General features: G+C 45.4%; 1 protein-coding gene across 1 annotated transcript in view; it reads right to left on the bottom strand.

Moving 5' to 3' along the window:
• COL4A1 (collagen type IV alpha 1 chain) overlaps positions 1 to 25,314 on the bottom strand; it is a 151,670-nt gene that overhangs the window by 78,959 nt on the left and 47,397 nt on the right. Inside the window, exon 2 of the mRNA XM_064361877.1 lies at positions 11,074 to 11,133. Coding sequence (XP_064217947.1) covers positions 11,074 to 11,133 — 60 coding nt within the window. The remainder of the gene's footprint in view (positions 1 to 11,073; positions 11,134 to 25,314) is intronic.

The following is a 25,314-nucleotide window of genomic DNA, read 5'->3' as shown; positions in this document are numbered from 1 at the left end:
TTCACACTCACGGAAATGTGGAATGTTTGGATGTTCTGGACTCTTGTGCGTGGAAGTGAGAAGGGGGAGGTGAGGAGGCACAAGTGTCCATGGATGTTTCTCAAAGCACCAACATTTCCAAATCAGGAAAAACCCGACGAGAAACAGGGAAAGGGAGTCTGAGGCATAACTCACGGGCCACGGCACCTGAGCGGCTGCCTGAGCTTTTGGGGCCTGTGAGTGACCGTTGGGTTTGCCCTTCCCTGCCCCCTGCAGATCAGTTTCTGCCCATGGGACATCCATTCTCGCAGCTATGCCTTCTCTGTACCCAGAGGTCTTAGCAGAGTGTTCATGTGGGAGTTCAATCCTGCTATTACTGGCTAGCATCTTCCATCATGAACCTGCAGGGCAGGCGCCACGACTGCCAGTGGCCACCACCCAGGCCCCCTAGCACAGGAGGAGCCCACCCCAGCTTACAGGACAAGGGGCCACTGGGATGAGGGGACACCGGCTCTCCAGCTCAAGGAACCCACTGGATCAACCATGGACAGAGGTCATTCCTTTACCAGTCTTCTAGGGAAAACCGCTTCACAATCAAGCACATTGCCACGTGTCACAGACCTGGGAACTGAAGTCTTAGGGTTGTGGGTTTCTCACCTAGGAGGGCAAACTAACCTAAGGCCCTAACGTGCCAACTGGGACGCCCACAGAAAACTCTCTGGCAAAGTCCTCGAGCTCTAACAGGACGTGTGGAAGAAATTCACATCTATCATTCATTACCTTCATCTATTTGTAGAAATAGCTAATAAAGGAAAAACCCTACCAAGGGTCTTAACCCAAGAATGATTTTATTACAGCTTTTTAGAACTTAGCCAGGAATCACTGTTAGTTTCTTGTGTCAGATTCTCATGTGAAGACATTCAGAAGCATAGAATTTGGGGCCAGTTAGCATTAAACTCATAAAACGATGTGATTAACCAAGGCTAAGCTACATCAAGTATACTTTTACCATGTTTAATGGATTTGCCAAAGGGAGAAAAATATGACAAAGGGGCACCACGTCCCCAGAGTCATCTGGTTTGCTCATTAACGCTGACTAATTCTTCCTTTGTTTAATTGCTCATTGTGCTAGACCACTTCACAAGGATGGGGGCTCTGTGAATGCCATTTTTGAGCGTGCAGTTCTCCACACCCACACTACATAATTATCTAGCCTCATAACTTGCTGTCTAGAAACATATTTGAATGCTCAAAATATTCTACCAGCAAACAGGAGGAAAATCCAATTGCCCAGTTTTCATCTGTCAGGGTTTCTTTTATGCTAAGTCTTTGATCTTGAATTAAAATATACACTCTCATTTTGCTCCTCTGAAAAGAAAGCTACTTTCCTGCCAGCCAATGTTTTGTCAAGATTATATTTACAAAAAATCATTTTTCCCATAAATAGTCAGGACGGAGGCTGCCAGTGCTGGGCCACACCAAAGACAGCCTGTCCTCCCGGAGAGCGCTCTGCGCTTTCACAGCACGGCACGTGATCTCCCATTCAAGATGCTTGGTTTTCTGCTGCTGCTTCTGAACATGGAAACAGAATCAGCTCCCTATTTTCAAAGCTGCACTAGATGCAGTGAGCTCCAAATACAGCTGCAAATCAAGAGCCGTCAATTCGTGTGATGGTCTCTCCTGAGTCTAACAGGCCCGTCCCACAGCACATGGCAAACGGGCAGACTTTACAATGGGCAGACCTAGGAAGCAGAGCTGGAAATGGGAATGCGCAGTCACCCTCCGCGTTCGGGAAGGGGACGTGTGCCTGTCAGTGACGTCCAAGGCACAGGGGAGCCAGCGACGCGTGGGCCTCGTGTACAGAATAAGATAAACCATTCGGCATGGATCTGCTTCCAGTGGCTTTTCTAGGGTACATTGTTGATATTTTACCCTTGGATTCAGGTGTCTTTTTTTTAAATTCATTGTTTTCAAAGAACTATCAAAAAAGACAAAAGTAGGTGAATGTGGGAACCCACGCCGATCACACGGATTCTCACGATTCCTCTGCCAGATGATGATTCATGTGCAGTATGTGGAAATAGGAAATAGGGGACATCTGGAAAAAAGTCTTGGCATTGCAAACGCCAGACAAAACACGGAAAAGGAAAAGAATGTATTACATTAAACCATTTAACCAGCTAACAGGAGGGGAGGGAAGACACGCTCAGACCCTGAAGATGAGCCTGAGTGTCACAGTCAGATACTTCAGGGGGTTGGAATCCATTAGATGGCAAAAACAAAGTGACATCTCACGCATGTTCCCCTCTCAGTAACAGCTAGACAAGCAAGGCTGGCCGAGGGGAGGGAGGTCGGACGTCTGTAAGTACACGCACACTGGGAAAAGCCGCTGGCAACGAAAGCTCGCAGCGGTACTAGGAAAAGTTGGGGAACTCAAGAAAAGGAGAGCAATTTCCTTCACATTTTAAAGGATAATGACTCCGGAAATGGAGGATAAAACCGCAACGCTGATTAGACGTTTGGATGAAAACTTCAGGCAGACCTCCCAAGTGAGCCCATCTCACTTTCCCATCCACCAAAGCATCCAAAAGCTACAAACACTACCTAATGGTCCTGCCAAGATTCTCAGAACATTCTAACGTCCCTTTAGTTTAGGGCCTGGGAGTGCTTCTGTGGTGGGTGGAACAGGTCCATTTCTCTGGTTTTCCGGCCTCCATCTGCGGATTGCGCATACTTAGCCGGACAGGGACCCGTGTCTTTGCCTTTCTGTCCATGGATCTGTCTAGAACTGAGCCAACAAGCACATTTTCCTCACATTTATCGCAACTTCAACATGCAGCTGCTACTCATACGACCCACACAAGTCCCTGCATATAACGTTTTAAATTTCTTAAGTGTTTTTATGCCTAGCATCCTTCATTCAGTTCTTTTAGCAACTCTGGGGAATTTCTAGGTCAGAGCATACCTTGGTCAAAACAACTTGGTGAAACACAGTGGGTAGATGGGGGAGCTCACACTAAATCAGGGTTTTACTCACCAACCTACTCTTTCACAAAGGCCGTTCCTGGCTTGAGACATTAAAACAGTCAGGCCAGGCACAGTGGCTCATGCCTGTAATCCCAGCACTTTGGGAGGTTGAGGCCAGGAGTTCGAAACCAGCTTGGCCAACATGGTGAGAAACCCTGTCTCTACTAAAAATACAAAAATTAGCCAGGTGTGATGGTGCATATCTGTAATCCCAGCTACTTGGGAGGCTGAGGCAGGAGAATCGCTTGAACCCAGGAGATGAAGTGAGCCAAGATCATGCCGCTGCACTCCAGCCTGAGTGACAAAGTGAGACTCTGTCTCAGAAAAAAAAGGAAAAAGAAAAAAAAAGGGGGTCAAATAACCACGGGGAACTGTACAAGACGCAGCAGCCACGGAAGGTCAGATGATACACGATCTTATTAGAGGTTCTGAGACATCCCAGGCCGAAAACAAATGTCCATTCAACCTGAACTCAGTTTTCCCCAAACGCCATGTCCTTGGAACCTCTTCCGTTTTCATCCCAGAGGAAACATCTGTTGACATCCCAAAGATAGTCTGATGGTCATATTTTGGGAAAGGCTAAACTAGACGCTATTGTCTCTCAGGAATATTCAAAACATTTATAAACAAAGACATTCGATTAGTCTCAAAAATATTAGAAGTAATTTCAAATATGCTTAATGCACTACCTCAACAAATCTCACATTTATTTTTTAAAGCCCCTTAGTATTGTATATTAAGGAGCACTTTTTGTGCGTTTTGATTTCATAGTATATATTTCACACCTTGTAAGTAAGAAAATGGAATTTCTTTCTAAACGGTCTAGATTTGAAATTCTCATTAATTCAAATCTGGCACCATGCCTCTCACATATTAAGTACTTAATAAATAAATTACTGTTATTATTAATAATTCACTGTTATTAGTTCAAGTGAATTAACTTATCCAAAGTTTCAAAGAGTCTACACAAAAATATTTGCTTTCATGTGCTTGAGTAAAGAATTTAGTATCTAAGAAGAAGCATAACACCTTTAACATTTAAAACAATGGTTAATGTAATTTATAGGAAAAGTTTTTAAATATTCTGTTCAAAACAATGCATACAAAAAAGAAAACATGCAACAAAGATAACCATACAAGAAGATACTCATTGTTCTTTACTAATTATTGAAGATCCAAATGTATTCTACACAGATACTAGGAATAACACGGAATGAAAGGAGAGGCAGGCCATGTGTAACGTGGAAGATTTAAAGCACTCTGCTCTCGTATGTTTTAATTTCATAATGAAAGCAGGGCTAAAAGTGTGTCTATTGTTACCCATGTGTAAATTAGAGGAAAGATCATGAAAATAAATATATTTATAAATTGAAGATTATTGAATTCTACAAAAATACAAATAAAGTACATGCCCTGTCTCAAAAAGGAATTTCATCTAAGATTTAATTACAACTAAGAAAATACCCTAAATTTATGATCTTAAAAGAAAGTGCACCCCTTACCTTAAAGGCAATGTTAGATTCTGGGGCACTTTGACAACTGTGACAACACAGCACAAAAACGACTAGAATGTTGAGGATGAGGTGTTAAAAGACAGCGTGCAAGTTCAGGCCTACACGCTCTTTAGCACAGAGATGCTTCGGTGTCTCTGGCAGTGGAAGCTAATAAAAAATAATCAATGTAAAATGGCACACCTAATTCAACAGACTGGACAATCTAGCCTCTTCTCTTCCTGTATTTAGGTATTAGATTGATGGCATTCCTTACAGATAATATTTTTCTTCTTATTTTGTACGTCCTTGAAAGAAATATACTAAGAAGGCTTATTTGGCATCTCTCAAAGTGCCCAGCAAAGTAACGACTGAAAAACACACGTTGATTAATTAATCACGTATCTAAGGATCGGCAGAGGCAGTCCCTCTCCAGCTCTAAGCAGCCTGTAAAGAGGGAAAAGAAGACACCTCTTCCAGCTGCGGAGGAGGTGGAGGCACAAGTGGATGATCGTGAGTCAAACAGAGGATGCGTGAGCAGCAGGGCCAGGCCCGCATCCTGGGGAATTGCAGAGAAGCGGTGAAGATCACCAGCCTCCATGCACAGCAAGGAGCTTCCTGCAGAGCAGAGTCTATACCGGGATTTCCCAAAGGCAGGGGTGACGGGGTGACCCAGTGCTCACTCTGGGGGTGTTTCTGTAGCCCTCTCACAGGCCTGAAGAGGCTTACTTCAAAATGCCCTCCCCTTAGAGAGATTTTTACTCCTAATGCACTGGGAAAGGCACTCCTGCTGGGCTGGGCGCCCTTAACCTGTCTCAGGAGGGGAGAGTGGGGCAGACATGGCTGCCGACTGTCTGACCTGCGCCCTGTCACACACGAGGCGCTTGCTGTGAGTTATTTGTTGAGCCAGACTGGAGGCCCACGTTGACTCCTTTGGAGGAGCCTCCAGTCATCTGGTTCAACAAATAACCCGCTCCTCCTGACCTGCCAGCCTAGAGGCCAACATCAACTCCTTTAGAACAGGAACTGGAGGCCTGCCCATGGGCCCAGAGGAACAGGTTCATTTCTTTGCGGTCCTCCAGCAATCCTCCCCATCCCTGACCCTTAGAGAAAGGCTTCGGAAGGCTTGCTGTCCTTGGCACGTGGCCAGGGGAGCGGGGTATCCACCATGGAGTCAGATAGAGAAAAGGAACTTGCTCAAGACGTCGGGATATTCTGAGTGTGTGTTCAACTGGCCCGACTCCCTCAGATTAGGATCTGCTTATCTGAAGGAAACTGAGTCGTGCTCTGGTTAGTGTCTGGATCCTGTTATTTGTCTTTTATTAGCTATAAAAGATGAGGTTAGGTCACCAGTTCTCAATCCAGGGTGAGTCTGCACCCCCCTTTCCCCACCAGGAGACACTTAGCACCACCTGGAGATACATTTATGGCGTCTAATAGATAGGGGCCAGGATGCTGCTCAGAGCCCTACAATGGACAGGACAGACCCACAACCAAAAATGATCCCACTCAGCTGTCAATACCACCAAGCGGGAAAGCCTGGGCTGGCTGGTTTCTTTCACTGTACAATAGATATTGTAATAACGTGCAAAGGGTTAGGGTTAGGGCATAAAACACTCAGACCCAGGCCTGGCCCAAGGTACAGCCTCTTTCTCTTTCTTGCTCTGACACTCCCAAGCCAGGATTTTCCTATCCTGGCCTAGATCTGTTGTGTAAAAGCAGCAGCTAGGGCCAAATGTTGAGATGCAGAGAGACAGGTTTATACAAAGGTGTGATGTAGACATGCACGGATCGTGTCAGATATCTAGGCACTAAGTGGCTGGTAAAGCTACAAACCATTCGCCACAGCAAGGGAAAGGGCATCCTGTAGAAACTCAGCCATACACAACATTAAATTCTTCCCAGATTTCCCCGGGCCAGAAATGAAATCACTTCCAGATTGGCCACAGACTTCTCCAGCCCTTTCAAATCAGATAAGGTACACATTTTAGACAAGCAGACGGCAATACCATTTTCAAAGTTCTCTGCTTGGAAAGCAGTCTTTGCTTGTCCTGTCTGATGACAACACTACTGCAGTGCAGACAATGTGGACAGGAGCCGTGATTCACAGTCTAAGTAGTAATAACAGGACCGTGTGCCGCTTCTCCACATCTTTGCCAAGGATCTGGGTGTCAGCAGGGTTAAAGTATTACAAGCAGATACAGACAGCCACACAGTTGTCACTATTCACTAGCAAGGCTACAAATCTGTCTAAGACTGTGCTCACAAGACTGACTTGGGAATGTCCCTTTCAAGAGTCACTACAGTAGAAACCATCAAATGTTTGCTAGGACAGCATTCATCAGCTGGTCCCAAGAGCTGTTTTCTCTGAAGAATGCAGTTCAGTTAACACGCGTCTTCACACATATGTGTGACACATGAACCTAGTCTGTATCCAAGCGAGTCTGGTGAATTAGTGAAGATGTGAGAGGCTGGGGTCCCACTGCAGCTGGGAAGCTGTCACTTGATTTTATGCTCCAGGTCCCAGGGATCACTTCCTTCTCAGAAAAACTGTAGTATCTGTTTTCTCAACTGCTTCTCCTGGAATCTGCTAATTTACTCTCACCGTGTTATTTACTTATGTCCATCGGTCTTCCCTCTCTAGTTTAACTTTAAATTCCCTGTTTTGGACACTGCAGGGACACAGATTATGGTGACGGTGTTATGGAAACGTGGGTTCCCGGGTTAGATTATTTGAAAGAGGTCTTGTGAAAACGCTGTTTTAGCAAAACATAAACGGTTAATTTCCTTAGCATAAGGCAGTAACTTCTGGGAATGTGCCGCCTTTCCCACTATCTTAAATAGTTGAGAAAATCAGATTATCAAGCAAAAGAAGAGCTTAACTTTTGGCTATTTCTGTGAAGGCAAGCATTGAAAATTCTAATCAGTTTAAGGAGATACCACTCCCACACTGCGTCTCCGGAGGAGCACAGAGCCACTGTGTGCAAGTCCAGTTAATTACCTAACAGAAAACACCTGAAGATAGGAGTGGCCTTCCAGGCAAGAGGGATTAAACAACTCGGCAAAGATTCTGTGAAATCCAGTAGAAGCCTGCTGAACTTAACTGATGAACTCAGATCAAACTACCTCCTATTTATTGATTACGTGAAAACTATGAGATTATAAAACCTGCAGTGATGCGCACTAAAATGCATTTATGGTATCTACAGAATAGAAGACATCCTGCCCATTGTGTCACATCTCTGTAGAAAGCAGGACGTAGTCAAAAGAGACTTGCACTGGAGACATTCCAGTTTCTGTTGAGTATACTGGTGGTTTGCAAATAACAGTGTCAAAGTGTTCCTCAAAGAGACATGGGAAAAATGATTTCCAAATTTCTAAGCCTGTGATGTTCTGACCCAGCCAGGTAAATTTCACTGCCTCTGAGCTGGGCCTACTACTGTCCTGTTTTTAAGAACGACAAAGTAAAATCAATTTAATGTGTAGACATTCGGGAATATCAAAATAACCTGTATGAGGATAGAGGGTGTTCCGCTGTAGCTCCTAAGTAAACCAGCGATTTAATACAGCAGATCCGCATTCCATGATTCCAATCATTTTGTTGTTACACTGGTCGGCGTTTCTAGAGCTGGGACACTCGGAAAGCGCGTAGAAGGTGGCGGCCGCTGGGGTGGGTCCATTTCTCCTCCTGACCTACCAGCCTAAAGCACATTTCTTTCTGAGCTGGCTTTGGGATGAGAGAAGGGGAGCCAGATATGAAACCTGAGCTCAGTGACGCTTGAGGCGTTTCACATCATAAAATTGATTATTTTAACAGGACTTCCAAGACAATAAGAGGAAGTTTAAAATTTCCTTGTCAGTGGCAGGAAGGGCTCTTTCCCCTTCTCAATGCTGTGTGAACTATAGGACATGAAATGTTTATGCTCAAGATGAGAAGAAAGTAGACCTTGTCTATTTGTGTTAAATGATAGAATACTAAACCATTAGCTATTGTCCTAGGCCAAGGTTACAAGAGGCCTTCTGAATCCATTCAATCATCGCCTTTTAAGTCACAAATTCAGAATGGTCTAAGTTAGAACTTGCTAGCATTTTATTTTAAATGTTCTTTATGGAATTAAAAAAAAAACAAAAAACTAAGAACCCCAAAGTTGGCAATGGAGAGGTTAGAATGGCATACAGGAGCAGCTCAGGCCGAAAAAAGTCCTGGAGGTGTTGGGGTCCCTTGCCTGGGTCCCCTGGTGGGAAACCTGGCTGAGGCCCCACCAGGAGGAAAGCAGGATCCTGCCCCTTCATCCCAGTCCCGGCCAGGCTCTGCTGACTCCCAGTGTCAAGGCTGAAGCTGGCCCCTGTAGGAAGCTGGCATGAAACCTCCCTCGGGACACAACTTCCACCTGGCCCCAAGCTTCCTAGCCTTCCTGTCCTAAGCAGGGCGCAGGCCCCATGCAGGCTCCAGGCACAGACCTCGCTGGGGGAGGGAGCCGCCCCAGGGCTCCTCCTCAAACAGTGTTGAGACAAAATGGTGGAGGCCCCTTTCCCTCAGGCCAGGTGCTGGAGCACCTGCTCCGCACACCTGTGGTCCACTCGGAGTGGAGGCGGCTTTGGCTCTGAGGGGTGTCACCTGGTTCTAGACGTCAGCTGACAGGGCGGAAGGCTACACCCGATCATTCTCCCTTGTCATGTTTTGATGAGTGGATTTCTGGAAAAAACTGAGACAAATTAGGCTAAAAAAATTAAAAGTTTTTTGAGTTTGGGGTTTTGTTTTTGAGTTAGAGCCTCACTCTGTCACCCAGGCTAGAGTGCAGTGGCGCGATCTCGGCTCACCGCAACCTCCGCCTCCTGGGTTCAAGTGATTCTCCTGTCTGAGCCTCCCGAGTAGCTGGGACTAAAGCCGCAGGCCACCACGCCGAGCTGATTTTTGTACTTTTAGTAGAGACTGAGTTTCGCCATGTTGGCCAGGGTGGTCTCGAACTCCTGACTTCAAGTGGTTCGTTTGCCTCAGCCTCCCAAACTGCTAGGATTACAGGTGTGAGCACCATGCCCGACCTAAAACATATATATATATGTGTGTGAAAGTTTATAGGTGTGGACAGAATAAGAAAGTTTGTAACGCTCCAGAGCCAAGGAAGGTCCCCCCCCAAGGCCTGCCAGCTGGACGGAAGCAGATGGGAATGGAGGAAGACATCAACCCTGCTGTCCCTCAGAGGAAGCAAGGCTGACTTGGCTCCAGCCCCGATGCTTTCAAAGCCACGTGGAAAACAGAGTAATCATGTACACGCCTTAACTTCCTCTTGGTAGGTACTCCAAAGTTCTCTATTTTACAACTTTAAGGACTTTTTTATGAGTTTGATAAACTCACGTGTATATTTCAAGTTAGATTTTCAACAAAATGTCTGTGGCATGAGAAACACTTGCCTCTACTTTAAAATAGCACTCGAACATGCACGCTGGAAACTGCTAGAAAAAATTCCAAAGTAAGAGAACAAACAGAGCATGAAGATGAATTAAGTCAATAAGGAAAGATGTGAAACTGTCTTACATACTTCACTCATTCAAAAACTATCCAGGTGACACTAGTGCCACCAACTATCAGGCATATTTTTAAAAATACTAATGTTGGCATTTCAGCAAACAGCCAAAAAGAAACCACAGAATTTTCTGTAAAGTAGAATCTTCTGAATTTCAAAAGCATGAGAGTGTGGCCCAAAAAAGCTCTGGCATGCCAGGGCGGCAGGTAAGAATTCACACACTGGCCGGAGTGACACCTTCAGCTTTCTGGAAACAGTGTCCTACAGAGCACACTCCAGTCTACAGGGTCCCAAGCTGCTGTGCGCACCTGCACCAGAGGCCGAGTGGCTTCAGGTGGTGGCGTTTCCTCGTGGCCACACCTGGCTTCCATGGTGACCCACAGACAGTATCAGGACACTGCACTGTTCCCTAGATAAAAAAACAGGCGCCCTCTTTCCAGCCAACTGAAAGGCACAGACTCAACTGGCCTTCCAGAGAAAGTTATCTTTATCTGGATCCCTTGTTCTTAAATGAGAGAAAGAGGGAGAGCTTACTTAGAAAGAAATGTATTTTAATTTTACATGTGGGAAACACTACGTTCTCCAAACAATATTTTTATAAATAAATATAGACAAGCATATGATGGATTAAAAAATGGTTTAAAAATACTAATTTGAACAGAAGGCCCTCAAGTAGAATAGGAACTAGTTTCTTTTTCCAGAAAAATGCTAAAATTAGTCCTTATACCTCAATTCCGAAAAGTATCATCAGTTCAACAGAGTTTCTGCCAATACACTTGTTCCTCTTAGAGTCAAAAAGGAAAATAAACCAAATATCTTTTTCTACATTAACTGCCACGCACTATTACAGTCTCTGTAGAAGAGCTATTATAATCATATTACTACTCAGAAGTAATGTCAAGCCGGGTTTTGCTTCATTTGTATGGCTCTGGGGAAATAATTACCAAAACAGTAATAGGGCTTTCACCTGCATTACTGATTATTCAGTTAATGTCAGTGTAGTACTGTCCAACTCAAGAGGAAATGTTGTGATTTAAATTTCGGCTACTCACCTTCTGTCCCTTCACTCCATGGCAGTCACATTTACCACAGCCAGAGCCAGCACAGCCACCCTGGAAGGAAGAGAAAACACCTTTAAATAGAAGAACACTTTCAAAGCGAGGTGGATCTGTGAGTGGAGATGATTCTGGCAGGCTGACCTGTTAATGAGAGAAGCCTGCCCTGTCCCTGGGACACAGTCTTATCTGCACTGATTTCCACGGGGCTGTCATGCACTTCCACTTAGCCTGCAGATCCCTTGCCCAAGTAGACAAAACAAAGATCCTTGAGTAGAACAAATCAAAGTGCTACTTCGTCCAAAAACTGAACAATGTCACCTGTATTTTTTGTACTTTGTGAATTTCTCTGTGTGAAGTTGACTCCCTCGGGGATTGTTTTGGCAGGGCACCACCCACATTTGCACACCTACCAAAATGCTGTGCTTCTTATTCAGAGGTGTCAGGCATAAGACCACCGGGAGACTGAGAGCTCCCGAGGACGCGGTCCCAGGGACGCACAGCCATGCAAGGGAAGTTTGTACAGAGACAGAAGAAAGGAATGAGCTGCCTTTTAAGCCCAAATCTTAAAGAACTCCTTTTTGAATTCAGTTAAAGCTTGAATGCCCCATTAAAGAATAGCCAACAACAAAATATTCTTGTAGTTCATTTCTTTTTTTTTTAAGACCAAGTGACACTCTTGTTGCCCAGGCTGGAGTGCTGGAGTGCCGCAGCACGATCTCGGCTCACTGCAACGTCCACCTCCCAGGTTCAAGTGATTCTCCTGCCTCAGCATCCCAAGTAGCTGGGATTACAGGCATCTGCCACCACACCTGGCTAATTTCTTGTATTTTTAGTAGAGACAGGGTTTCATCATGTTGACCAGGCTGGTCTCGAACTCCTGACCTCAGGTGATCCACCCGCCGCAGCCTCTCAAAGTGCTAGGATTACTGAAGTGAGCCACCGCAGCTGGGCTGTAGTTCACTTCTAACATAAAAATTCATGTTAAAAATGCGAGGAAATAAATCCAAGCATGTGATAAAAGCTGGAGAGGAAGCTGAACTACCATGCGTTCAGACGCCTACCAGGTGCCACACCGTCAGCTATCATCTTGTTTATTGTTATCAGTCATTTCAAGATAGGTAGTGCCATCCCCATTTATAGGTGTAGAAACTGAAATAGAAGGTTTAGTGTAACATGTTAGGACAAAGTGTAAATTAGAAAGCAACTTTAACTTCCGCTGTGTAAAACTGCCATCACATGAAAAGACGGAAGACGTGGCCGTACATACACGCGTTTGCAATTTCCTTAGAAGAATCCCAGTTTTAGCCATGGCAGACACGGGTATTGTGGACAGAATGTAAAGAGGTATGGTGTGAATAATTTGGTTAATAAGCTTTATTAGAGGCTCTGCTAGAAGTCTGATACAAAATATTTCCTCATATTCTACTTCAGGTGATTACCGTTTCCTGAAAATAAAATCATGCCACTAACGGTATTGTGATCACGCAAAGTGTATATTTTTAACAACATAGTATAGTCAAGCCTCAGCTACATCGCCATTGAGACTTCTGAATAAAACAGTCACATCTGGAGACATTTATTTTGTAAAGCTAAATCTGAACAAGTGCCTCCAAGACAGTAAGCTGTTCTCAATTTTATATTTTGGAAATGGGGACAGCTGACAACAGTCCAAGCTAACCCAGAAACGATGGGTCTGTGTTTTTCTCTGACTCACATTTTAGGCAATTTTCAGCCTACACTCTCATAACCTCCTAACATTTTAAATCAATCCATGTGCACAGATTTGCTTCATAATCTGGGTTTTGGCGACCACGCAGAGGCATCCAAACAGATGATGAGGTCAAAATCTGTAACCTGCACTCCAGCAGGTCCAGCCCAAATGGACAAATACCAGTACTGAGAGAGCTCACCAGAGGTGCCTGACTCAGCAGTACCACCACGTGTCCAATCCCCAGGTGACTCAGCAGCACCACCACGTGTCCAATCCCCAGGTGAGGGTCACCTGCTCCCTACCTGGCTCCTGCGAAGTGCTGACTGCATGCCTCTGTCAGGCTTATCACGTTTCTCCTTGTTCACTTACTTCTGTGTCTCCCCAGTACACCCTGAGTGCTTTGGGGACAGCCAGCCCCACATACAGCTCACACCAGGCTCCCACAGCAGTGAGCCTGATGTGAGCTGTATTTTATCTAGGACTACAGCAATTATAAAACCCGCACTAAGAGATAAAGAATGTACTAAAGAAAGAATGACACATTATCAATCATTAGATCTATCCCATTTTCAGCGTTGTTAACACATTAATAAATGCACATCTTAGAACAATCACGGTTGTGTTCCTGGTGCTGTTACTGGTGTTGCCCATCTAAGCAACCTTAAATCACAACTGTAGATGGAAATCCAGTGGCAACGCACACCTCAACTCACAGTGATGCATTCCCGCACGACAGCGCTGTGGGACAGAGCGCCAAACGGAGCTGGCAACGACTGCCTGACTGCACCAGGTCACAGAGGGGCCAGGGAAGAGCTGGGGACTTTTGGGGGTGCACTGGCTCCTGGAGCCCCCCGGAGCGGCTATTCCATCACCAGGTCACCTCCAAGCCTCTGGGGTTCTGGGGCAGATTCTTTGCTGGGACTATGCCACTGCCCACAACCTGTTTGCTTTTGAGCCAGGTTTAGAAACACATCTCTGTTCTTTAAATTCTGCTGTATTTCATCCCCCCGACTGCAGATATCGAAAAGAAAACCCACCAGGCTAAGTCTCATGTATCTGCAGAATCCATTTAGGAAATGTCCACCAGTCACCCGGACTTAACTGGCAGAAACTCAACACCAGCCTGAAGCAGTGTGGATTTTTGGCTTGTGGGTCAATTGCTTTCTGGGAAAGAGCAGATTAAGCAGGGATCCAAAGGATTGAAGCTGAAAATGGCTATGTGGTGATCTAGAGTTTTCTCTTCTGAAACGTTGATAAAATCTCAGAAGCTTATCTTTGTGCAATTTGAGGGAGGTTATAAAAATGAATTTCCTGGAACTGTGCCCTTAAGCCATCCTGAATGCCTCCATTGCTGGGGACTGCAGATAAGAGGCTGCAGTGGATAGCTGTACCCTGGGGACCACTTCAGGCCCTAACTGGGGAAAGTCGGAGATGAGGAAGGACTAAGTCCCCACCCCAGCCTGCCCCCACCCGCTTACGCTTTTTCATAAGCAAGCATGTTTTTTAAATACCAGATCAAAAACATTTATGGCTTTATTCACATAGGGAATTTTATTATCAATTCTGACCCTAGAAGGCAAATCTAAAAAACTGATCATTCCAAAAATATCTAAATTAGGGTCAGCTTTTCAGAACAAAAGATGTCTAAGACCATGATTTTTGTGTCACATTCTGGGTGGTCTAGCATTTTATGTAAATGGTTTTGTTAAATTAAAAAAAAAAAAACACTAGCTTTTATAATGACAGACAAATATTCTAAAATATATGTTTACTTTGTTAAATAAAATCTGTCCTGAAATATCACTATTCTTTTCCTTTCTAATTTCTGTTATATAAGGGCTCATGCTAGGTTTTACCCTGGCATAGGAAGGAATTTAAGCTGCAATTCAAGGGTTCACTCACTCCTAAAAAAAAAAAAATACGAATGATGACCCGAGTACCTCCTTTCCGACAGGGGTAATGTGTAAGCTTGAAATAGTGAATTAAAATAAAAGCCTTAAGCAATGCAAGTCTTAATCCTCTGTTGTAAATTACTATGTTTGAAAGGGGTACATAATTAATGCAGGTTTCCCAGATTCACAATTTCACTGGTGACCTGACATGTGAAAGGCTATGTTACCATTTCATCATTTCCTGAGGAATCACATCTTGCATCTGGACTCAGAAAAATCCAGAGATATATGCAGGCTGGTGGACTCTACCCGCTCTGTGCTGGCTGCACATCTGAGGGTCTGTATGAGGGCTGTGCATTCTCCCCGTGTCTGGAGTGTGTTGGCCCCACACGGGAGCTCCCATTCCATCTGTTTCAGATCTAGAACAGGAAGAACCGGTACATTCTGTGCAATACTCGTTCTCTTTCTTCCTGGTTTTCCCCTCACTGGTGTTCTAGGGTCAATGAGTTCCAAGTTCCTGGAGCAACGCCTGTTTTGCCTGCCTGCGAGGCACACACTTACCCCACGTGGTCATGAGGATGAAAGTCGGTCACGAAGGCAGTCTCTAATTGGAGGACAGGGAATATGGCTGAGAGTTCTCAAAGGCAAGATGGGGGCTCAGTCTCTCTTATAGAAGCAGACCAGACATGGACAACAGCAACACGGGAACTCCAGACCAATGCAGAAAAAGAGGACCCCAGAAAAGTCTCGAGGTTGGGGGGGAATTTATTATTTATGCTCCTAAAACAGTAGACCAACTTCATGAAAACCAAGTCAGTTTCGAAAGTCCTTTTAGCCTCTTCCCCGTAGACCATGTGGCCTACAGAGTATAAGAAGTTGTCTCAAATGGAAGCTGAACTGAATTAATTGTGTTTGAAACAGAAAAAAATAATAATAAGAGTCCCCAGTGGACTCTGTCAGACACGCACATGCACACATAACTTCAATAGCAGAGATCAACTTGAAACGAAAACAAAAAACACAATATGACAGGAATGCAAAGGTACTACAAAGTAATCCCCAAACCAAATATCTTTTATATTCTCTAAAAGTCTCTTAAACTTTTCAGGATATGTTAAAACAATTAAAATTGTCAGGCTTTTCTTTCATGCTCCAATGAAGATACTCAGAAATGCACCATCAGTATTAATGTTATAAAGTATATTAAGTTCTAAAAATACATAAAGATTTTACAATACACAGTACAAATGCCAAAGAAAGAAGGAGAGGAAGAGAAGTCAATGGTTTTAATATGAAATCAAGCCTATTTCTGGTTTTCTCTGATCTACAGACCAAGGGGGCGCTCTTCTCAACACTAAAGTGAATTCCATTCCAGAGGAAGCTCACTCATTTCTGTTTGGAGAATGCCTTTTTAACTTAACCGAAGAACGCCAGCTGCTATGCTACTCGTGTGTGTGTGTGTGTGTGTGTGTGTGTGTGTGTGTGTGAGAGAGAGAGAGGGGGAGGGAGGGAGGGAGGGAGGGAGGGAAGAAGGGTGCAGTGTTACACAGTTTAACTGGGACATGTCTCCTGATGAAGGCATATTTGGAATTAGTTAAACAGGATGAAGTCCTCAATTTTCTGATTTTTTTCCTGCTTTTGATGGAAGATAGACCTTTAACATCACGGCTTTAACAATTTTTATGTGTTTCACATCCCACCAAATAGGGACATGTGGAGATCTGCCAAGTCTAAACAGCTTATCTTTCAAATTCTTTCTCGCATTCCCTATGCTGTGCAAAATGTCAAAATACTTTCCTGGTGATACTGCCGTCCAGGGCTCTTCCTGGTTGCAGCACTTCCTCAGGGAGCCTTTTGAATGATTACCTATGCAACTTAATAAATGGATGGAGTCAAGAGACTGTGTTTTAGGGCTACTTGGGCAGAATTAAACGTGAGCAGCAAGCGTGGGCCTCACGCACTCCCGGTGGGATTGTGAGTGGAACGTTCCCAACCCCTCTGGAAGCTGCTTGGCAGCCTCTGCTGAAGCTGAGCCCTGGCCCTGGCTCCTTCCCTGAAATTCTGCTCCCAGGGATAATCCCCACAGCCACACAGCAGGGACTCACTGGCACATTTCTCTAACTGAGGCAACTTGGACAGAACCACATTGACCCTTATCAAGTGCTGCTGGGGTTTGAGCTTTTCAATTCTAAAACGGAGTCTTGCTCTGTCTCCCAGGCTGGAGTGCAGTGGCGTGATCTCGGCTCACTGCAACCTCCGCCTCCTGGGTTCAAGTGATCCTCCTGCCTCAGCCTCCCGAGTAGCTGGGACTACAGGCACGGGCCACCATGCCAGGCTAATGTTTTGTATTTTTAGTAGAGATGGGGTTTCGCCATGTTGGCCAGGCTGGTCTTGAACTCCTGGCCTCAAGTGTTCCACCCACCTCGGCCTCCCAAAGTGCTGGGATTACAAGTGTGAGCTACTGTGCCCAGACTCAATTCTGTTATTTAAATTCCACTTCATTCACACACACAACATGCTAGTGTGGTGAATAAAAGATAACCACACACAGACACACCAGGATAGTGGCACCTCACAGAGTGTTCATGGAGGATGGACCTCCTAGCTTCTGTCCTGTTTGCCTGCGCTGCTTGCATCCTGCTTGTGTGTACCATGTGGCCATGAGGCTCTGCGAAATCGCTCTCTTGGACTCCCCAGGGCCCAGCAGTGCCCTAAAGAACTTCTGCAAAGACAGCACACTGTGTATGATCCCGCCATACTAAGTTCAAGAACAGGGCCACCTGTCTATGCGGAAAGAAGTCAGAATTGTGAGGACCTTCTGTGGGGGTGGCAAAGGCAGGGATGAGGGAGGTTTCTGGGGTGCAGGAGACACCCTCTGCTTGTTGCGGGCAGTGACTACACGGGTGTATACATCTGTAAAAATTCCTCGAGGTGCACACTTGTGATTTTTGCACTTTGTTGTATTTCAATAAAATTAGAGAAAAGGGGACAAGCTCGAGCACGTTCACAGCAGCACCATCCACAATTGCCCCAGCTAGAAACAGTTCTAGGGACGGAGAAACGACGGCGTGTAATCATGGAGGGGAGTCCCTGGCCACACCGGGGCAGGCCAGCTACAGCACCCAGAGCAAGCTGAACCAGGTACAAACGAGGACAAACTGGGTGAGTCCATCCGTGTAAAGGTCAAAGCCTAGCAAGATGGCGGCAGATACTGGTTACTCTCAGGGGCTAACGACTAGAAGAGGACCCCAGGGACTTCCTGCCTTCTGGTAGCCTTCTGGTTCATTGTCTGGGTCCATGGGTATGTTCACTTCAGGAAAAGTGCACTGAGCTGCGCCCTTCACATTTGATATGCTTCTGTAAGTTTCTAGACTTCAACAGAAGTTAGCCCTCCAAAAAAGTGTCTGTAGAATTTTAAAACTGCTAACAAAATAGTAAGACAGAAGCCAAATGTTGCAGTACAAATAATGATTTCTTAAAAGCTTACATTTACACATTTTTCAGCTTCCCAAAATATATTTGGTATTGTGGATTTAAAGGTAAAAATAACTTTTCTCCCTTATATATCCTCGCAGAAGTCAAAATCAATGTGCTTTCACCTGCATTTGTTCTATTACCATAATCATTTTGTTCTGACTAACGTAAGATAGATGTGATCCCAAAGATGTGAACATAACGCCTCATCATTAACTCACCTGAAAGGACAATTTAGTTAAATAATATTTCTGTTCCATTTAATAATGGAAGACATTGAAATAGAGCAGTCCTTACTACTGTTTAGAGTTACACAGTATTTCTGCTCTAATTTGAAAACAAGTGTTGATACATTCTTGGGGAAAAAAAGCACAAAAACTTTGAGAAACAGTGAATCTGTTGTATGTAACATGCCTCTGTGCCGTAGCATGTAAGATTTGTACATGTAAGATGCAAATTCTCTTGTGCTTCTCATTAGAGACTGAGTTTGCAGAGCTGAAAGGGCGCCCAGCAGACAGCACGCATTGAGGAAACGAGGGTGTTTTCCTGGCTTCTCCTAGGATCGACATGGGACTGGAGTTCTGGTCTCATTTTCCCCGTCACACAATTTTGTTGACTCATTTTTCACTTCTCTTCTTCCCTTTCTCCCACTAAACGGGGGTGGATGTTAAATGTTCCCGCTCGGGGAATAAGACGGCCTGGAGGGAATGGCCATGTAGGCCAGCACTTCACCTCCAGGTCACTGGTCTCTGTCCAGCCTCAAGCAGATGTGACTATGATGAGTTGCCATGGGTCAGTGGTTCCTTGGATGGCTGCGTGTGAAATGAGTTGGTGGGCTTCATGTGTGTCCGCTGGGACCCCGGGGTGGAAACGCCCCCGGGAGGCATGACCCAGGGCAGCCTTCCCATGCTTGTGAGTCACCGGCCTGACGCACTAGCCCGGGGGGCAAGACCAGGCGTCCCCAGCATCCGGTACCCACGGAGCCCCTCCCAAACCAAGTGTCGGCTCCAGGCAAATGTGTAGACTTGAGACACGCTTTGTTCTCTCCATGAGGCTCAAACTCCTTTATTCCAGAGGAGGAATCTCCCGCCCATAGTGCTGTCACTCTTAGCTGCTTTCCCCGGTTCCCTGGATTCTTTTCTCACCAGCCCCGCTCCCTTCCTTTGTAACTTTCATCTTTAGCCCCTTCATTCCACCAATGCCTATTTTACAGGCACCCTTTGAAGAACAGCAAATTTACCCAGCTAGGCATGAAAAACACGTGCCGGACTATTTCTTCCAACTTTGGGAAAATGTGCAGCTCCCCGGTTGTGCTGAAGGACAGGGAGTTCTGGCTATTCCCGGTTTTCATCTTCCACGGTCTACTCCCGCCACACCCTGGTGCCACCCTGGCCTGCACCAACCACGTGGATGTCTGCCTTCACTTTCAACATCTGTCTCCCAAGCCCAGCACAAGCAAGACAGCCTCCAGGCCCCATGCCCACAACCGGGGTGAGCGGGCGGGGCAGGGGCGGCACCCACAAGCCTGTGCCAGGCACTCCTTCACAGCTCCTGGCAGTGCCCAGTCATACTTTCTCAACAGGTGGTGAGATTTGCTTCCCATCTACGGCATGCCTGCATGGGCCAGGCACCCCTCAATGCTAAGAATACAGAGCCAAGTGTGTGAGAAAGCCAGATAAGGAAAGGTGAAATTTCAACACAACGTGGGCTGCAAGGGAGGTAAGCAGGACCCACATGCATGCCAGAGGGAGACTCGGGGACCCCCAAGGTAGGGCGCACTTCAGCCAAGTTGTGAAAAGTCAGAGTTGTTCACCCAGGAAGAACCCAGGATGAGGGAGAGACGGTGAGAACAGGCTGCCAGGCAGGCACAGGTGCTAGGCGATACAGAAGTAGGACAGCGCATTCCTGAGGCAGGAGGGAATTCAGCTTTGGAGATCTTGGCTGCACAGCCTGATAGCATAAAGACCTTGAACCCATGCCTGACTTATAGCAGAGGCACAGTCTTCTCTGCCTTAATTCTTCTTAGTCCCCATAGCATTGACTCCGATATGGGAGTCTGTAACTGCTATCTAAAAAGTGATAGCACATTTATGGGAAGACTTGCAGAAATTCCAACAACTGGATATAAGTGTCTTCTTCATTAATTCTTGATCATAAATAAATTACTTTTTTTTTTTTTGAGGCGTAATCTCGCTCTGTCGCCCAGGCTGGAGTGCTGTGGCGCCATCTCTCAGCTCATTGCAACCTCTGCCTCCCAGATTCAGGTGATTCTCCTGTCTCAGCCTCTCGAGTAGCTGGATTCCAGGTGCCTGCCACCACACCTGGCTAATTTTTCTACTTTGAGTTGAGACGGGGTTTTGCCATGTTGGCCAGGCTGGTCTCAAACTCCTGACCTCAAGTGATCCACCCCACCTTGGCCTCCCAAAGTGCTGGGATTACAGAAGTGAGCCACCGCTCCTGGCCAAATAAATTAATCTATTGCATCTACAATCTCCAAATTTATAATAATATTTAATTCAAAAGCATGTTTCTACACATAATCATATGTATTCTATATAATTATATGTCTATGTGTATGTATATATACAAAGTATAATGTGCTGTCTTCATGCCCATCATCGTGATTAAATTGGAGTAGGAGAAGGTTTGTAAAGAAATATGCTACAGGTGTTATAAGGAAATATGTAAAGAAATATGCTAACCCCAAAATCCGAAATCCAAAATGCTCCAAAATCTAAAACCTTTTGAGCGCCAACATGATGCCACACGTGGAAAACTCCACACCCTCTGACCACACCCACACCTTTATGCATTCAACCTTCAGAAGAACTCCTCACTGGGTCTGGAGGACCAAAGGATCACTCAGACGACGCCTGCTGTCTGTCCTTCTGTGCTCCAGGAAGTGCATGCATATTGTCACAAACGAGAAATTCCAAACCAACGGCCTCGCTTAATGCCGTGATCCGTACGTTTACTGGACGGCTATCGAGAGGGATTATGCAGATAGCTACCCAGCCACAGAACTCTCTTTGAAGCTTATCTTGAAGGCTCCCTTTGCTCCTGGGAAGTGATACACAGCAGGAAGCCGGGAGGGCGGCTTTGCTCTGAGGAAGACTCAGCAGTGCCCATGCTCTATTTATCCCACTGCGTTCCACCAGCTGATCCTTTAAGGAGCCTTACAGTTTGTAACACACTTTAAAAGGAAACATGAAAAGCCTGAGTGACTAGTGAAATATTTCAAGTATGACGGACATGCAACTCAAAAACAGAGTTTCATAAAACCAGTGGCGGCGGTATTACCACTTTCCTTCTTAAACGATTCAGTTGTTTAAATCATTGCTGATTTTGGGTTCATCCTGTCCCCCAGAATAGTGACATCACTAATCTCTTCCAGTGGAGGTCTGGAATGTAACCCAAGTTATATGACCTCCCCGTTCTCTGTGTGTTCCCATCCTAAAAAGATGAATTCTTCTTCTAAAAAGCAGACTTAGGTAAGCCCTCCTTTTCTGCAGAACTGGAGAATATGTGGCTGAACAGGCCTGCTACTCCTACTCACTTGGTAGCAATTTAATGAGCACTTACTATGTGCCTGGCACCGTACTTGCCATCTGGAGGGTAAAGACTTAGACATGAGCTGTGTTCTCCAGGAGCTTGCCAGCTAAGAGGAGAGGAGCTGTGGCCCCTGCCAGGCTGAGCCCATTACAAGGAAGGTGGCTGGGCAAGCCAGCAGGAGCACACTTCCCGGGAAGAGGTCTGTGTGCCGGCAGAACAGCCTGGGTGTCGGCTTCAGCCCTGCACACAGCTGCCTGAAGGCAACAGCGCTGCAAGGACGCTGGTGGGACGGCTGCCTGTGACCACGAGTGGGACGGCTGCCTGTGACCACGAAAGGCCAAGTGGCTTCCAGCCCGTTTTCTAGCCAGCCTTGGGGAGGGTCTAAAAGTTTAGAGCTGACGGAGACTGAGTCCATTCTCTGGACTTCCGTGACATTCATCTGTGAATCTTGTGTCAACAGGATTAGCATGAGGAGGGAAGCGAAGTGAGGAGACCTGCAAGGGGTCCTTGTCCTCGGGGACGGGAGCGAGAGCAGGGCAGCGGCGGGAACCGGGGAGAGGAAGAGTGCACGGGAGGGAGGCAGGTCAGTGACATGGGGGAAGAGAGGAGGTTTCCCAATGAGTGCCACTGCAGGGATGGTGCTTCCACCAGGAGCAGGGGGAGAGGAGGGGAGGGAAGAGAAGGAGGAAGGCAGAGAGGGAGGAGAGGAGGCAAAGGAAAGCAAAGACCGTGACTGGTCTTATGACATAAAGATAATAGGTCTCATTTTCTTGGCTGGCAATTCTATCGCCAATTAGGCAAATTTTATGGGATGATTTTTATTCTATGAATCAAACTGCATATCTCATGTTCTTCTTATCCATTAAATCTTATCTAACTTAAGGTTATATTCATTGATCTATGGAAAAAATGAAAATTCTAATGCAAAAAAGACCACAGATCCAGCAGACAGTCATTTCAGCCTCCTCCCCATGAAATCCCCAGCTAGAGACAGGACAGCTAAATAACCCTGCACGGTGTTCAAGAATTGTCCTGGCCCCAGGCGAGGGGGTGAACAGGGCGTAGCTTCTTCCTTCGGGCATATTCTAGTCTAGGGGGTAAAGCACATCAATAAAACGAAATGACTACACAGGATGATTGTGACAAAACCACAAGATGCTGGAGAAGGAACACGAGTTTGGACTAGGATGGTACGCCAGGCAGAAGAGGTGAAGAAGGCAGAGGAGGACGGCCACGTACTGAGTGGGGCTGCCGTGTCACGGACTGGCAGGCAGTGTGAACCCCGACCCTCGAGGGAGCAGATGCACTGGACCTCAGTGCCCAGAACCACGGGGAGGATGTCAGTGCCCGGGAAGGCAAAAGAGGAAATTCCAGAAGGAGAAAGCAGGGGAACCAAATATGGAGTTGGGAATGTGCTCAGGGAGTCTGAGGAACTGGGAAGTTTAAGGAGGGCTGACCCCCAGGAGTGTTTACAGGTGCAACTGGAAATGTGGAGTCGGCCATGAGTGAGGGCTTTGCACCCGCTCCAACCCAGCTACGCCCCATCCACGCCCCGGACCAGGGAGGCCATCCGGGACTTCCAGCAACAAGAATAGCAACTAGATATTCTTTCCTGTGGGACAGAATCTAACCACGCACGGCGCATCAAACAAGTGTGTTCTATTGATTAATTTAATATTACTTCCATTTCACAGAGGGAATATTAAATATTCTCTTATGATAGCAATCGTAGCTGTTCGTCTCTTTTGTCAGAAACCAGACATGTCTTTAAAAAATCTTCATGTTTAGACTAATCCCAGCCAGCCAGAATGAAACTAAAGTGTAGTTTTCATAACTGCACTCACTTGCAAAGCCACTTTTCGAAAATAAATGGAAGGATTCATACTATTTATAAATGATAGATTCTAAAATGCTGCTGCACAGCTCCCAAAACCCACAGAAACCACTCTTGAAAACATCACCCTCTAAGGATAATATTATCTGATCTGTATCTTTAAAACCAGGTTTGAAAACTCAAACATAATGTAAATAGAAACAGCATGTAATAAACCCTTCAGAATAATGAACATGTGGGAGAGATCATGAAGAAACCCTCTCTGCATTTGACAAATGGTCAGAGATCCAGCTGGGAGGCTTCCATGTGACATCCGTCCAAGGTCATGAGCAAATGTGAGCAGAACAGCGGCTAAAACCCTCCATAAGAATATGGAACATAATGGCTGGTAGACCAAAAATGCTACTCTGCAAACCATAAATGCCACTTCCAAAGGACCCACCTATAAACACAAGTACAACATTTGTGGTTAAAGTAGAGAAAATGAGGTACACCACAGGGGAAAGCCGGACTGTTGCCGGTCAAAGCCATGGTTTCTCGATGACATGCTCCGGTGTTTGTGCAGTGGCAGAGGGTGTCAAGATCTCTCCCTCCAGGACCCTGTGAGACACTTGTGGGCAACCATACAAGGTCAGTGTGTGTCAAGGCCTCCTTTCCAAACCACACTGCCCCACTGTATCCCTGAGTGGAGCCCCACTCTTAGACGTGAACAAGAATACATAAACAGAGTTTACCGGCACCTCTTGAAACCAAATGGTCTAATCAATGGACAAGTGTAATGCTAGGTATCTTCAGAAACGTGCTACGACTTCAGAAACCCTTGTCTTTTCCAAAGGAACCTAAGAAAAATATGTAGCAGCCTTAAGCCATTCATAATTTATTATGAAAATAAATGAGAAATACATAAAATATGGAAAATGTAGCTCATTCCATGTCGCTGGTCCTTCAATTTGAATGAGTGATACACAAGCAGCCCTCATTTCTTTTTTTTCTCATTGATATTCATTGAATATTTATTTTCCCATTGCCTGCACTGCATACAGTACAACAAGGCTATGAGACTCGTGGAAACAGAAATGTGCTTCCCAATGACAAAGTACTTGTAGTAACACCTAGAAAATTCTAGAAAACCTTTTGCTACCACAACTGTGACTCTTAAATAAGCAAAAGTCATGTGAAGCCAAAGTGAACTGGACAGCACTCAAGAAAATAAAATTTCAATGGTAATAAATATTTTGAATTTGAAAATGTTTTTCCATCTAAGTGCTACCTTCTCCTCCTGGCTCTGCATCTGTTTTTGTGCAAGAGTTGAATCTATAGGCAGATTACAGTCAGCTGACATGCACGACACAGTAGGGCCACAGCCAAAATATCAGCTCACCAGGCAGCTCTTTCTTCTGTATGTAATGGACGCACAAAAAGTACTTGTAGTAACATCTAGAAAATTCTAGAAAACCTTTTGCTACCACAACTGTGAAGCTTAAATAGCAGATGTCATGTGAAGCCAAAGTGAACCGGACAGCACTCAAGAAAATAAAATTTAAATGGCAATAAATATTTTGAATTTGAAAATGTTTTTCCATCTGTTTACACCGTGTGCCTCTTCTTTAATAAACAATAGTCAATCTGGAATTGCCAGGTGATGTAAATGACAATTTAATAAATAAGGTAATAAACAGTAACTTTTTGGTTGTTGCTTTGACTTCAATTTTGGTTTAACTAGAGCTTTTAATAGTCTTACCATGCAAAGAAACTGATGTACTGTAGTTCCC

Source organism: Aotus nancymaae, unplaced genomic scaffold (genome assembly GCF_030222135.1).
Source record: "Aotus nancymaae isolate 86718 unplaced genomic scaffold, 86718_ANA_hifiasm-v0.15.2.pri h1tg000044l, whole genome shotgun sequence".
In the NCBI taxonomy this organism is placed as follows: domain Eukaryota; kingdom Metazoa; phylum Chordata; class Mammalia; order Primates; family Aotidae; genus Aotus; species Aotus nancymaae.
The sequence above is the reverse complement of the archived record's forward strand: the minus strand, read 5'-3'. Positions and strand labels throughout refer to the sequence as shown.